We start from the raw sequence: 15,495 nt of genomic DNA on the forward strand, positions 1-15,495 counted from the left end.
TCCCTTGCTGTTTGTAGTGTACATTCATGATCTAGACATGAATGTAGGGTATGATCAGTAAATTTGCAGATGACACGAAAATTGATGGTGTGGTAAATAGTGAGGAGGAAAGCTTTAGATTACAGGACAATATAAGTGGGCTGGTCAGACAGGCAGAACAGTGGAAAATGGAATTTAATTCTGAAAAGTGTGGTGTGATGCATTTTAGGAGGACTAATAAGGCAAGGGAGTACACGATGAATGGTAGGACTCTAGGAAGTACAGAGGATTAGAGGGACCTTGGTATGCATGTGCATAGATCCTTGAAGGCAGCAGGACAGGTAGATAAGGTGGTGAAGAAGGCATGCGGGATACTTGGCTTTATTAGGCAAGGCATTGAATACAAGAGCAGGGAGGTTATGGTGGAGCTGTATAAAGCGTTAGTTAGGCCACATCTGAAGTACTGTGTGCAGTTCTGATCGCCACACGGAAGAATGTGATTGCACTGGAGAGGGTGCACAGGAGATTCACCAGGATGTTGCCTGGGCTGGAACGTTTCAACTGTGAAGAGAGACAAGGTAAGCTGGGGTTGCTTTCCTTAGAGCAGAGAAGGCTGAGGAGGGACCTGATTATTGTATACAATATTATGAGGGGCATAGTTAGGGTAGATAGGAAGAAACTTTTCCCCTTAGTGTAGGGATCAATAACCAGGGGGCATAGATTTAAGGTAAGGAGCAGGAGGGTTAGAGGGGATTTGAGGAAAATGTTTTTCACCCAGAGGGTGGGGATGGTATCTGGAACTCTGTCTGAAAGGGTAGTAGAAGTGGGAACCCTCACAACATTTAAGAAGTATTTAGATGAACACTTGAAATGCCACAGCATAGCAGGCGACAGGCCAAGTGCTGGAAAATGGGATGAGAGGAGATAATGGCTTGATGACCAGCATGGACACAATGGGCCGAAGGGCCTCTTTCTGTATTGTAAAACTCTATGACTCTAAATCTTGACTGATCACTTTTTTGTTTGATCGCAGTGGGCAGAGTGCATCTGAATTAAGAATGCAGTCACATTACCATTTTAATGCCAGTAAAAACATTATTTTTGACTTACTGTAGGTATCTTCTTGTCAAATGGTCATAGATTTTCAATTACTTCAATGTGGACCAACATTGGGCAGAATCTTCTGTGCGGGGGGTAGGGCCCGCTCGCCGAGGCATAAAATGACATGGGGTGACGTCGGACGTAGTCCCAACGTCACCCCACATCATTTAGATTTTCAGTTCGACCTATTAAGGCCATTAAAAAAGTAATTAACATGATTAATAGACCTTCCAATCTTAAGCTTGGCAGGCAGGCCGGGAGCCCTGGCGAGCTTCTGAAAAAACATGAAACCTCATCCACAGGCGGGATGAGGTTTCATGACGGTATTAAAATTCTTATAAAATGTTTAAATAAAAGAAATCGACATGTCCCAGCTCATGTGACAGTGGCACATGAGTGGACATGTCAGTAATTTTTTTCCTCTTCTTTATAGAACCTTTCAAACCTGAGCCGATCTCCCTGAGGCAGCACTTTGCCTCAGGAAGATCTGTGTGATGCCTGCGAAAGAGCGCACTCCCGGCTCAGGGAATCCCCTTGCCCGCACAGGGAGTGCATAGCAGGCATCACGCTGGGCAGACCTTAATTGGCCCGCCCACGTAAAATGGCAGGGGCGCCGATCGGGAACTCACCTGCTTGCGCCCACTCCCGCACAATCCCCCCCGATGGGGGGGAAGATCTTGCCCATTATATATATTTTGGCAATCTCTTGTTAGTGCTCATTTTGGCCTTGTTTTGGCCTAATGGATTATCCGAATGCATGTATTGATGATGCTTCACTTACATGGCAGCTGGTTAAAGCAGCTCTTGGACCATGTTTGTCTTTATTGGCTAAAATAGTTTATCGCAGAAAATTATGCTCCTGAAGTTCTATATTTTTAATTTATTCCTGGGATATTGGTAACACTGGCAAGTCAGTTACCCTGAGGATATGAAGAGTCACCCAAAGTGTAGGCCAGACTGGGTAGACATGATATTTTTTCTTCCCTGAAGGCCATTAACGAACCAGTTGGGTTTCTACAATAATCCATAGCTATCCTGATTCATTTTCTGGTTCAAGCCCAGAAATTACCAGATTTACTTAATTAAATGTTGGTGGAATGGTGGAACTTGGATTTGCATCTAGGTCACTAAACCCTTTCATCTGCCACCTGAAAATTCTGCCACTGAAAATAAAGGTATAATTTAAGTAACGAACACTGTTCGTTAGCCTTTTGGTAGGTTTGTTCCTAATTCAGACACTTTGTTTTATTTGGAAAGAAGACTTCCGATAAACTGGCAAGTTATATCTTTCACATTACAATATTTCTTGGTGGAAAACCTTGCTGCACTGTTGGGGCTTGGTAGTGTTTATTTTTAATCTGAGTATTTTGGTGTTCTTGGTAGTCTGATAAAAGAACCAAGGGCACAGCTCAGAATGAGGCCTCTTGCACAGGGGATTGGAAAAAAGCCCACCCGAAGCACATGACATGAACAGTTTTTAAAATTATAAGATAGATATCAGCAACATATGAGTAGAGCACATGTTAACAACACAGTAGGAATTTTAATACCTGTTGTGAGCTCATCATTTTGATAAATAGTTGAACAGAAAATATTCTGGCTCAGTAAATAGATGAGAGGAAATTCAAAAGATTTTCTTTGAAAAACTTACCCTTGAACTGTACATTGCTCTGACTGTACTATACTTGGCATAAGAAAAGGACAATTCCCCAGAACTAACATTCATCAGCACAAAATATGAAATGATAACAAATAAATGCATAACTCTTCAAAATTGGATGACAACCAAGGGATCTAACCTGTACCACAACATAAAATGGGAATTCCTCCCCTAGGATTGTCAGTCCTCCTGGATCTCCCAGGAATCTCTTGGAATTGAGAGTTGCTCTCCTGAGCTCCATTGCTAGCAAGCAACCTAAGTGAAAAGTGGAACTTTCTGCCTGGGCTCCTTAGACAAACTTGAGAAGGGAAAAACCACAGTATAATCCAGTTGATAACCAGAGGGGTTTTCTGAGTTAACTGCATGGGAGAGGCGTTCAGTGAAACAGTCACTTAGTAGTACAGAACTTGAATATTGCTGAAAAGAAAGAGGTGTTGCTGAAGCTTTTCACCTTGTACTCATCAAGACAAGTGCAAGCAAGCCAAATTTTAAACAGTCACAACAATTTACACCACAAGAGAAAAGGGTGCTGATCGACTGGCAAGTCGACTCTGATTGACCGATGTATTATCTTGGAGAAAGCAACAGGGAACGATAGGCTCCCCAAACTCCCAGTTAATTAAAAAAGGTGCATAGTTTGAACGCGTTCCTTTTGTTCTCAGAGAATGGGCCCCTGCATATGAATATATGTTGCTTCTAACAAGCATAAATGAGCCACATTGAGTTTGACTGCTTATCTTAAATTGGTTGCTCACATTCGGTGATTTACAAAAACCCCCTTCTCACCCTTCCTGGTCAGTTAGGTTTATCCCCACGCGTCTGCCATGTAAACAGGGCTCATGCTTTAGCTTCACTGGTGGTCTAGTGGTCAGGATTTGGCGCTTTCACTGCTGCGGCCTGGGTTCAATTCCTGGTCGGGGAATAATGATTTACTGACCTCATGCAACAAGCTCCTCAAGGATCGTAACAGGCCCTTGATTGGAGGCAATTGGGTTCCTGCCCTCCCTTTGAAAATTGTGTTCTAGAGATAGTAGGATGCAATGTTTTCAAATCACACCCATAGTCATTCCTGTCCCCACCGGCAATTGAAAGTCAAGCCCATGATTGTTTTTGATCTTGTCTGTTCCTTGCTATGGGACTCAGCTAGTTAGTGTTATAGTTGTGAAGTTGTGTTAGAGTGGAACATAAATTGGACAACGTTAATTTATTACAAGTGTGACAGTATTTTCTGAGATAGATCAACTTATGCTGTGTCAGTAATAAACCGCCTGTGTTCAAGCCTATACTATGTGCTTTATAGATCAACCTATGCTGTGTCAGTAATAAACTGCCTGTGTTCAAGCCTATACTATGTGCTTTATAGATCAACCTATGCTGTGTCAGTAATAAACTGCCTGTGTTCAAGCCTATATTATGTGCTTTATCTATTATTTAAACCAGTTATTTGTTTTTTGTAATACAGCTTCTTTCTATCACTGTCATGTCTGAGGTGGTCAATGTTACGTGTGTCAGGAGGTGATTTACCTTGTGGATTTGTTTGTGTAAGATGAACTTTATTCAGAGAATCGGCAATATCCAACCTACAGTAAGTAGTTAAACATTACACATTAGGAATTTTAGTTTCTCCCTCCTAATTTTATTGGAAAGGAAAAATAAACAAATTGAAAGCTTTCCAAATTGAACATAATCTAACAGTTAGAGTAATGCTAATAGAAATCCATTCTCATCTTCTAAAGAAAAGTTTATGGGGGTAAAATAAACGGTAAGAATGTTATGAAGGAAATGCACACAAACGTCCCAATATGGTTACAAATGATGTTGGCCCTATTTGCAATGGATGCATGCTGTTTTAAAGCATATAATCGCACTGGTACTGAATTTAGGGATTCTGCACAGAAGGGTTCCATAACATAAATGGTTCTTACTGTTTTTAAAAAAGCGACCCTTGTTAAAATTAAATCTAATTATATATACAGTTCACAAGTTTAAAGAAACACATTACAAGCATGTATTACAATCCAAAAGTGTTCTATTCTCCCATTAAAATTAACTATCCATGTATTTCATATACAACTCACACATTTGAAGAAACATTGTACTATATTATAATCTTTAAATATTCCAGTGAAGATTTTAAAAAGCACATAATGTTAACCATAGTTGTTTAAAGATGATCGTCAAATAGGATGCTGTGATACAGAATCTGTTTTCAGAGGCTGAACTGCTGATTGAAACAAAAGAAATCTTTCTGAAATCAGATAGCCATATCCTATGTGAAGAAGTTTTGTAAACTCACAGGAATTCATTTATTTCCATGTGTTTCTAATATTTGGATTGAAAGCCACCATTTTGTCTACCTGAGAGAGAGGACATATGGTTTATATTGCTGGAGGAAGTAGGTTTGTAAACTGCCGTGTTTCTCTCATGGCATGTGGTAAATAGCACAAGTCTAACAGAAAAGAAGGCTTCCAGGCATATTGGACAATTTATTGACATTCCATACTCTTAACCATTTGCTTAGACTGTTGCCCTCTGACCTAGCAGTCTGGTTCTGCAGGGTTGCTGTCACACTTTCAAAGATACCTAAAGTGGTTCCCCTAGTTAATCTGGGTCATTTGTGATTGCCAGTAAGACCAAAAGGCAAAGGGCATAGCTGGATGGATCAGATGGGTAAAGCTTGTTGATTGCTAACACTTTAAAAAGATGGACATTCTAGGAACAAGGGAATCTTTTCTACTTTAAAAACAATTTAATCTTTTCCTTATAGCTTTATTTGCAGTACATCACTTTCATCTGAAAATATATCTGTCTGGAATTATTTTGGTAACTATTTTCTAAATAATATTTAATATTCTTTCATTTAGTTACCTTGATTAAGATTGCATTGACCCTTGAGTTCTGTTAAGTTATTTCAGTGCAGCTAATACTGCATTTATAATGGCTCCTCATGGCCCTGGTGATGTGGAAACAACTCTATTTATATTATGGATAACATTCTAAATCATTGAGGAAAAACAATTATGCCTGCAAACCCATAGTATTTTTTGATATTATTAGCTTTGTTTCTAACTGCCAGTGGCTGCAAGTATGTATGTGCATTACTGTCTTGCTGCCCTCTACTAGTGGGCTAAACCATTCAGCTCTTTGCTGTCTGGAAAAGAAAAATTAATTAGATCTCTGTAGCACATTTCATGTCATCAAGACATTCCAAAGCAACTTATAGCAAATAAATTATTTTGAAAACTCAACCACTTGTTACACAGGGAAATGTGGGAGCCAATTTGTGTACAGGAAGGTTCCAACAAATTTGATAAATCACCACTTGATTTGTTATGATGGTTGCAGAATCAACACCTTACCCTTCTTTAAATAGTGCCATGGGACTTTTGCCTCTGTTTAATGGCTCATTCATAAAATAGCTCCCTGGTACCATGGCATTTCTTCAGTGCTGCACTGAAGCATCAGTCTAGATTGGGTGGTCAAGTCCTAGAGTGCAACTTAAATCCAGAGGCAAGGATAATTATATTTTTTGGACATTAAGGAAATCAAGGGATATGGTGACAAGGTGGGAAAGTGGAATTGAGGTGGAAGATCAACCATAATCATATTTTGAATGGTGCAGCAGGCTCAAGGGGCATTGTGGCCTATTTCTGCTCCTGTTTCTTATTTCAAAAGTTCCAAAGCTATCAACTAAATTAGACTGGCTCAATGCCTCCAAAAGCAAAAGTCTTTGGAATTATATTCCTGTTGGGCTGCCACTGTCTTTGGAGATATCTACAGAAACCACCTCCTATAGTCGATCTTGGATGCACAGAAGCCAGCAATTCATTTCATCTATTTTATTGCTGTGCCACTGAAATCAGAGCTGCTTATTTCTCTTGTGAAGAGTACTATAAAATGATACCCAGTTTCCTGTTGATTTTATGTTCAGACAATGAATCGGTGATGGATTTAAAATTAAAGGCCAGAAATTTCCCCCTGTTGGGGAGATTGTGCGGGAGCGGGCAAGAACCTGATCGGCGCCCCTGATCGGGACCACGCCACCATTTTATGTGGGCGGGTCAATTAAGGCCTGCCCAGCGTGACGCTTGCCCAGAAGCACTGTGAGCTCCCTGTGCGAGCGTGGTGGGGGGGATTCCCTGCAAGATTCCCTGCGCTCTTTCGCGCATGCGCATGACAGAACGCAGAGATCTCCGAGGCAAGGAGCCCCATCCCCTGCTCACCAACGGGAAAATGCTGCCCAAAGAGTACATTAATTGCCTTACACACAATGTAACTATGAGGTATTCTAACAAGTGGATGTGCACCATGCAGAGCTCATCTGCTTCCCATCTGGTTCAACAGAATATTGGTCAGAAGCACTCAACAAAGGAGCTCTTTGGAAGGTTTTATTTGAGCAGTTGATTCTGTTCCCAAATATTTTATCCCTCATAAAATTCAGGCTGTGGAACGCACAGGCACTTAACCAATAGGGTGGTATTTTGAATTTATCATAATCATTTTCAAAAGTTGTACAACAACCTGAGTGGCATGGCGTTGGAGTACTCATCTGTTGAACTGTAGAGTAATGGGATGCACATTTGCATCAATGATCTATTAATCTCTTTTCCCCCATCATCACATGCTGAGCTCTGACCTTAGCTCTGTAACCATGTGGTAGCCAAAAGGTTAGGTCACTCCTATGCATTTATGTAAGTTTGTCCAGAATATGAAATTACCATAATAACAGCTGACCTTTACCATGTCTATTATATGTTGTTGATTTAAACTATTAATTTTCTCTGTCTTTTGTTCCGCAAACCTTGCTGATTACATAAATATTTTTGGATTACAATGAACTGATAAGAATTCTATCTCAATTTAAGCCTGTGCTTGCTCCATGGGCTATTATTTTTCCCACTGGTCTAGTTGAGAAAATGACACAGCAGTTCAGACTTTATATACGGCTGTGTATTTACTGATTCAATATTATCTTGTCTGTCCAAATGTGAAATTTTATCTTTGCGTATCAATGCCAGTTCGTATTTTTGGGACGTGCGATTTGCAATACAAATATTGTGCAATGTCAATGATGAGCATAAAAATCTAATCAACATTGTTTGCAGCCAAACCGATTGCAGCAATTTCAGATCAAGTGTATCCTTACTTCCCCCTGACCAGCTAACTGTTGCCAACTGGTATATCTTGCATTCTGTCTTGCTCAGCTCAAAAGATAGTAAGGGATAAAAATTAAATTCTCAGTAAAAGAAATGGGGTATTTTATAATGTTTGTAAGTGAATTCGGATGCGCTTGATCCTATCCATTTTAATTACCTAGGTACTTCACTGAAAAGTACATAATAGTATTCTTCAAAAGACTTTTGGACGCCTCATCTACCTCTGCTTTAAGTTGATATTTTCTCCAAGTGCAGATTTTAAACCATATAATGTGTTTTGAATGGAACCAATCTTATTTTAGTTTACATATTAATGGTCCAACTTGATACTTTTCTTCAATTACTTATTCAAGTTAATTACATTTCAATAAAATGGATTGTCAATTAAACTAATAGAAGCAATTATTTAATATGACATTTGTATTAACAACATTCCAAAGATTACAATTTCTTGCAAATTAGTTAATAATTGGGATATTATTATGGTTAGAATGGTATGTAATAAAGGTTGCAACATTGTTCTGAAGAATTAGAAGCCCCTTGTATACTGTGATGTGAATGTTTTTGTCCTATGTGGGCCCCAACCCCAAGGGAATATCAAGGAAACTGCTTTACTATGATCCATTTAGAAGAATCTCACTATACCAGATGTCGGAGCTCATAAAGTTAGAGTCATGGTATCTGAATTGCAGGCAGAAAGAGAGCAGCAATACTATTGTCTTACTTAGCCTTTAGTTATATTGGAGGAGGCAGTGAAAAGAAACTGGGAATTAGATAAAAGTTTTGAACCAATTTTTTTTCTTGTGTGTGTTATTTGGGTATGGACGATATGCATTAAACCCTTTTATTCTGTGACTGGTGTGAAATCAACCAGATTGTAGCAAGAAAGATGATGTGCTACTCTAAGGCCACTCAAAATAATGTATAATTTTATTTGTGGTTACTCTTGTCCTGTACATTCATTGCTGTTTTACATGTGCCTGTTCCTTTCAACTCAGAAGTGTTTACATATGACAGGAAACAGTATCACAAGCCCCAAATGCTGTCATATGAAAAGGCTATTGTGTTGCATCTCCCTTTATTTTCAATGAATAGCACTTTATCTTTTAATTTTACTCTTTAGACTGTGACGATTCTTGAACAGCGACTTACATTAACAGAAGACAAGCTGCGTGAATGTCTTGACAACCAACAGAAGTCATGATTAAAGTAAGGTCTACTGTTTGAAAACAGGAGTGAAACACCAGTGAAATTGAAAGATTAAGTATCTGAACTGGCAGATAATCTTAATGTGTATTAATCCACAGATCACCAATCAAAATTTTGTAAAATAGTTAATCCTTCTTAGTTAATATGTTCCCTGAGTACAGCTGCACTGACATTTTCAGCAGTGATTTGTATATCTTTTTGTACGTTTTATATAATGATGCCCTCTATGTGAGGGAGTATTTCTTATAATGCAATAAATTTCTAATTATGCAATAAATTGTTTTATTTCACACCAAAAGGGATCCATACGTATTTAGATTTTTAATATTCTAATAACATTTTGATCCTGAAATTAGCAGCTAAAATTTGTTAATTCCATCAGATGTGCTTTAATTGTTTTTAAAAGTTTCAGTTGGACGTTAAGGGCTGAATTTTGTTGAGTCAGAGGTAACCCGAACAGCGATGGCAAACCCTGCTGGCCTCTGTCATTTGGGGTACCCCCGACCAGATTCTGTGCCAATCAGGCAGCTAATGAGCTACTGTTGGGCCTCCCATCCACTTAACAGATAAAATACCACCTCCAAAAGCTGCCAGCCGGTCAAAGGGCTGGCAGCTCTTCAGTACCAGTTGCGCCACCAGGAGCAGTGGGTACTGCTGGACTGCACCGGCCTGGAGAAACTGTATGGATGCCAGCCTTGGACCAAGATGAAGTGGGGTTGGAGTCATTGGGGCCAGGCAGGCAGACTCCAGCGGTGGGTTGGGAGTGATTGGTGAGGGCATGCATGGTATTTCATTGGGGGCAGCCCTTGCCACCAGGAAGGGGTGCCTCAGTGGGCCAGGCAGTGCCTGATCACAGGGATGCTGCCAGGTTTTACGGGGTGGTTTCCCCATATGGCGGTGCATACCCCGGCCTATGGTAAAATGCAAATGGTAGCAAGAGGAGGCATTTAATTGGCCCTTAATTGGCCACTTAAGAGCATCAATTGGCCTTTGGCTGGGAAAGCCATTTCACTTTCCCCACCGCTGATAAAATTCCATCCTGTCGGGATATCTTTGAGTTTGTTTATATATTAGGACCAATGAGTGTTCTTCCCAGGATCTTATAACCACGAGATAAAAAAGCAGTTATAACTTCTGTATAAAAATGATGCTGGAATTTCTCAGCAAGTCCAGCTGTAATGCTGGAGAGACAAGTTAATGGGCTGAATTTTCCTGGCTCCGTGGTGACAACCGTGGGGGCAGGAAAATTGTGGGGGTGGGGGGGTGGTCACATTGAGACGATTCATCGGAACATTCTTGTTGCCAGGGAACTTCCCTAGGAGCAGGTTGGGAATAGGATCAGCTGCCCGCAGCACCATGGCAGGCAGCCGATTAAGATGGTTAAAGTTCCAATTAGGGAGGATTTTGCAGCCTCACCACATTTGGAGGCCACTAGCTCAATGGAGGCAGCCTCCCTGCAGTAGGCTGGTGAGCCATCAGAGTCAGATAGGACCATGGGCAGGAAAATCTGCAGCCCAAACAATTCCTCTGGCAGGATTTCTGCTCCATTCTTGAGGGCTTTGACCTTCACTACGTTGATTTTCATGGATGCCTCCAAGGGCACCTCTATGTTGAGATACCTCGTGGTCCCTGATCTGCCTCAGCAGCACTGACAGGTCCAAGCGCAAACCCAGGCACCCCTCATTCTGGCCGCAGAGCTACCTTTCCATGAGAGTTGCCACTCTCTCATTGGAGGAGGCAGTCCGCTTGGCCATGAGGATCAACATAGTGCTCGCACTCTGCATGGATTCCTCCACAGTGGAGACCATGGTATGCATACCTTATGGATCTCCACCAGATCCTCCTGCACATCCAGCATCTGCCACCTAATGAATGAGGCTCATCATCTGCCTTCGACTGAGCATCGTTCTGGTCCTCAGCAGTCCCCCGACTGCTGGTGCCCTGGGCATGCTCTGCCTCTGCTGCATCTCAAGTGAGTGTGAAATACCCTCACTAATGTGCACTGACATTCTAGCCACCGATCTAATACCCACAGTAGTGCTGGTGCCTGCTTCAGATAGTAGGTGCAATGTAGGCCCAAGTGAAGCCCTATGGTCCTCCGGTATCAGTGGTGGCCTTTCAGGGCCTAGAGAGCAGATGAGTGCTGGTGAACCCAGAAGGGGGAACAAGGACATGTCATTAGTTAATGTCACCACACTGTCACTGTGCATGCTTGGCAACCTGATGAGACAATGGAGATCTGCATCATAGTGCCATGGTCTTTCAATGATCAATGGGGACTCCAGGTTCAAGGCTCCCATCAATGAAGAGACTACGCTAGAAAGGTTGCACAATCTGAAACTCTCACCTCTGTGCACTGCACTCTTACCTTTGTCTGGCACCCTGGCCTCTCTACACCTAGTTGTACGGGGAGCGTGCCAGCTCTCAAGGTCTAGGATGTCCTGCTCGAACCTGCTGACCAGCAGCAGGTTGTGCAGGCCTCCACTTGTACGTGCCTCTCTGCTTGGTTATGGCTCGTCTTCTCCTGAAACAACAGAGGAGCATTGATTAGTCCACTCTATATCTACAGCACCATTGCAGCCTGGCCAATCCCACCTGAAGAACACCTCACAGGGCACATCTGAGTCGTGGCCCTCGAGCCGCAAAGCAGTCAGCCCAAGTGGCTGGGCTCACCCCGTTGGCCAACTCTGGCATCACTGACAGTTGGCACTCAGACTCTAGCACCCCTGAGGTCCACAGTGGGGTGGTCACATATTAACACTTCTGCACACTGACCCATGCCAACATGGTACTCACCCTTCCTGAGTGCAGTAGGTCATTGAACTGCTTCTGGCACTGCACCCATGTGCATCACACTATGTCATGGCTGCTCATTAGTGCTGCCACCTCCTCCCATGCCCTCCTTGTGAGGTACGGTGGCTTCCTCCTCCCATCTCTGGGGACAAAGGTGTCCCTCCTGGCAGCCACTTCCTCCAGCAGGATGGCGAAGCACTCATCTGCTCATCTGAAAAGCTGTGGTGGAGGGGGGGGTGGGGTGGGGGGGAGCGGATGCCGAGTGCCCACACGGCCTGCTCCCACACTGGCGTCTCCAGCCGCACTCGACTCCATCGAGACAACGTCGAACAGATGTCATTCTGTAGCAGCCTTTCTGGGGCTGCCTGGGCCATTTTAAAACCAGCCACTGGGTCACCATTGGACTCAGCAGCCAACAGGCTTCCACCCCAGCTCGGCCCTTCCCGACCAGTGAAGAGCCGCGTTTCACGCTGGGCGGGCCTTAATTGACCTGCCAGTATGAAATCACGGTTAGGGATCGATTGTGGACGAAGGGCCATTTCCCGCCGCTCCCAGGGCCGCCCACCTAACGACCTCAAAACTCTGCCCATAAAATAATCAAGCTACTGATTTACGGTTTAAATTATGTGATTCTGTGTATTTTTCTATCTCCAAAGCACTGGTTTAAAAAAAAGTCATGAAATAAAAAATTACTTTTGACTTAAGATATCTGTAAGCTATTAGCCCTGATAATAGTGTTACAAGGTATAAAAGCGCAGGGCTAAAATTTAACTTCCACTTTAACTTCACTCGAATGAAAATTGTATTGTGGACATATAATCTGTGACTGTCAATTTTGCGTACCCACTGAAGTTGAATTTCAGTCCCCATATCTTCCAAGATTACTATGGGAAATCCACTATTATAGATAATAACCTGTGATGGATACTTGTTAAAAATCATAACTATGGACAATAAATCACAGTACAAACACAATATAACAGAGTAAAGGCTTTTGTTAAAGCAGTAATCAGTGAGTCAAATGAACATCTACATATGAATATATAATTTAAGACCAGGAGTAGGCCACTGGGCCCCTCGAGCCTGCTCCGCCATTCAATAAGATTATGGCTGATCTGATTGTGTCCCGACTCCACATTCCTGCCTATCCCTAATAACCTTTGACTTCCTTGTTAGTCAAGAATCTAGCTACCCCTGTCTTAAAAATATTCAATAACCGTGACTCCACCACTCTCTAGGGAAGAGTCAGAGAAAAAAATTATCTCCTTAAATCGGATACCCCTTATTTTTAAACTGCATCCCCTTCCACAAGGGGAAACATCCTTTCAGAATCCACCCAGTCATGTCCCCTCAGGATCTTATATGTTACAATAAGATCACCTCTCATTTTTCTAAACTCCAAAGGATCAATCTAATCTGTCCACTCTTTTCCCATAAGATAACTCCTCACCGCCGCCCCACCCCCACCCCACATCCCAGATATGAATTGAGTGATTTCATACTACAAATGTCACGACAATATTTTAAGTGTGAATCAGGATAGGAAATTTGGCAACCACATATACTGTTACTGATGTGCTATAACAGGGTTGTGGAAAAAGCCATGCTATGTGTCAATTTAATTGATATTAATTTTTATAATGATGCCAGCAAAAGCTAGCGTTTCTGGTTACTTTTTGTGGATATTTTGCAAAATATCAAAGTACTACACTGAGAGGCAGTTCATGACATAGTTAAAATACAAATCAGAAACAGAAAATGGACAACAGCTAATCAGTGTCAAATGTACCATAACAAATAATTGTTACAGATCAGCAGAATGAGCATTTCATAGGTTGAGAAAACAAGACACAAAACACATATTCAAATGTTCTTTGGAATTGCTGTGATAGAGACCAGGCAGCAAAGGCACACTTTATTGGTGCTTTAGGAAGTAAATTGCACAGCAGAGCATTTTCTATTGTGTTAGTCCTTCACTGTATGCACTGGGGAAGGGAATCAAGAGAAAATGATTTCAATAAATGCCTGGTGAATCAAATTTAATGAAAGCAAAATTTGGATGTGAGCCTGTCAAGCTATGCCAATTATGATGTCTTTCCTCAACACTGTGTCCCTCATTGCCAGAATTCCACACAAATCATAGATTGATATTTTTGTGTGTTGATTTGGTATTTTATTATGCAGAAAAAGCCACATGCCTTGCAATTTAACTCGTCATGGGTAAATTATGTGATAGTCCAAAATATTGCACTTGAAATAAATTTGCTTTGGCAGATTATGAAGAAAATGTGCACTAGTGTGTGAAGTGCAGATAGAATATTGAATATCACTTCATTTAGGTGTTTTCCAATCATTTGAATCTTTAGGTCAATCAGATACAGGGTTAAAATTCAATAACATGTAAATGTTTACCAAACGGATAACCCTTCTGCTTTCTGGTTCCAAAGGTCAGACAAGCAAAGGTCTCAGTAAAATTTTCCTTTAATTTGTGATTTTTGTTGGTCCTGTATTTTATGATTCAGATACAAGAGCTGTTAGTTTCAAGTAACTGGAAGTTAAGATGGTATATAAAGCTGTAATTGTCCAGTGACACAATTGCTTTTATGCTCAAGAGTGCAGCTGTGATGAAATCAAATGGTATTGTTCTCATTTTCATATAGGAGATTGAACTCACACAATTAAAATCATCTTGGTTGGCCCATTACATTATAACAAGTAACAACAGTGATTACTGGAATATAAATTTATACATTCCGTTCCTCTATTAATAACCTGTGTGAAACAGAAGTATAATTTGAGTTTGTACAACAAAAATTTATTTTATTTTATTCTTCAGTTCATATTCTGTTTCCTTCCATGATCCCGACATCTTTAAACATATGAAGCAGGTTTTTCCGGTTGGCGAGCGGGGGCGGGGCCCACTCACTGACACGTAAAATGAGGCGGGGATACATCAGGCGTGCGTCCCGATGTTACCCCGCGTCATTTAGATTTTCAGTTCACAACGGCCTATTAAGGCCATTAAAAACTAATTAACCTTAAGATTGGCGGACAGGCCGTGAGCCCAGACAGGCCTTGGAAAAAGCATGAAACCCCATCCATGGGAGGGATGAGTTTTCATGAAGGTTTTCTAAATTTTAACAAATATTTCAATAAAAGTTATGGACATGTGCCAATGCATGTGACATGGCAAAGAATTTTTTTTAATACCTGAAATTCAACTTTTACATCGGAGCTGATCTCCCTGAGGCAGCACTTTGCCTCAGGGAGATCTGTGTGCTCTTTTGCGCACATGTGCGAGAGAGCGCAATCCCAGCTGAGGGAATCCCCTGCCCCGCTGCCCGCACAGGGAGTGCATAGCGCTTACTGGTGGACATCACGCTGGGTGGGCCTTAATTGGCCCACCCACGTAAAATGGTGGCGGCCCCCAAACACGGGCGCTAATCAGAGGGCCGCCTGCCTGCACCCGGTCCCTCACCTCCTCCCCCCGCCCACCCCACCCCCCCCCCCCCCCCCCCCCCCCACAATGGGGGGGAAACTGTTTACCATTCATACTTATATACTTACTCCTTACGGACAGAAACCAACAGATTCTAG

General features: G+C 41.9%; 1 protein-coding gene across 7 annotated transcripts in view; it reads left to right on the forward strand.

Annotated features, from left to right (window-relative positions):
* Positions 1-15,495, forward strand: part of LOC121279921 (POC1 centriolar protein homolog A-like) — a 145,396-nt gene that overhangs the window by 112,307 nt on the left and 17,594 nt on the right. For 3 of the 7 annotated variants that reach the window (XM_041191487.1, XM_041191490.1, XM_041191492.1), the window contains one exon: positions 9,020-9,403. The exons of 1 other annotated variant lie outside the window; for it this stretch is intronic. In XM_041191487.1, coding sequence (XP_041047421.1) covers positions 9,020-9,100 — 81 coding nt within the window. In that variant the 3' untranslated portion in view covers positions 9,101-9,403. Of the gene's footprint in view, positions 1-4,202; positions 4,326-9,019; positions 9,404-15,495 lie in introns of those variants that run through there. 3 more of the 7 variants (XM_041191488.1, XM_041191489.1, XR_005943526.1) reach the window with 2 other exon arrangements.

Source organism: Carcharodon carcharias, chromosome 7, assembly GCF_017639515.1.
Source record: "Carcharodon carcharias isolate sCarCar2 chromosome 7, sCarCar2.pri, whole genome shotgun sequence".
In the NCBI taxonomy this organism is placed as follows: domain Eukaryota; kingdom Metazoa; phylum Chordata; class Chondrichthyes; order Lamniformes; family Lamnidae; genus Carcharodon; species Carcharodon carcharias.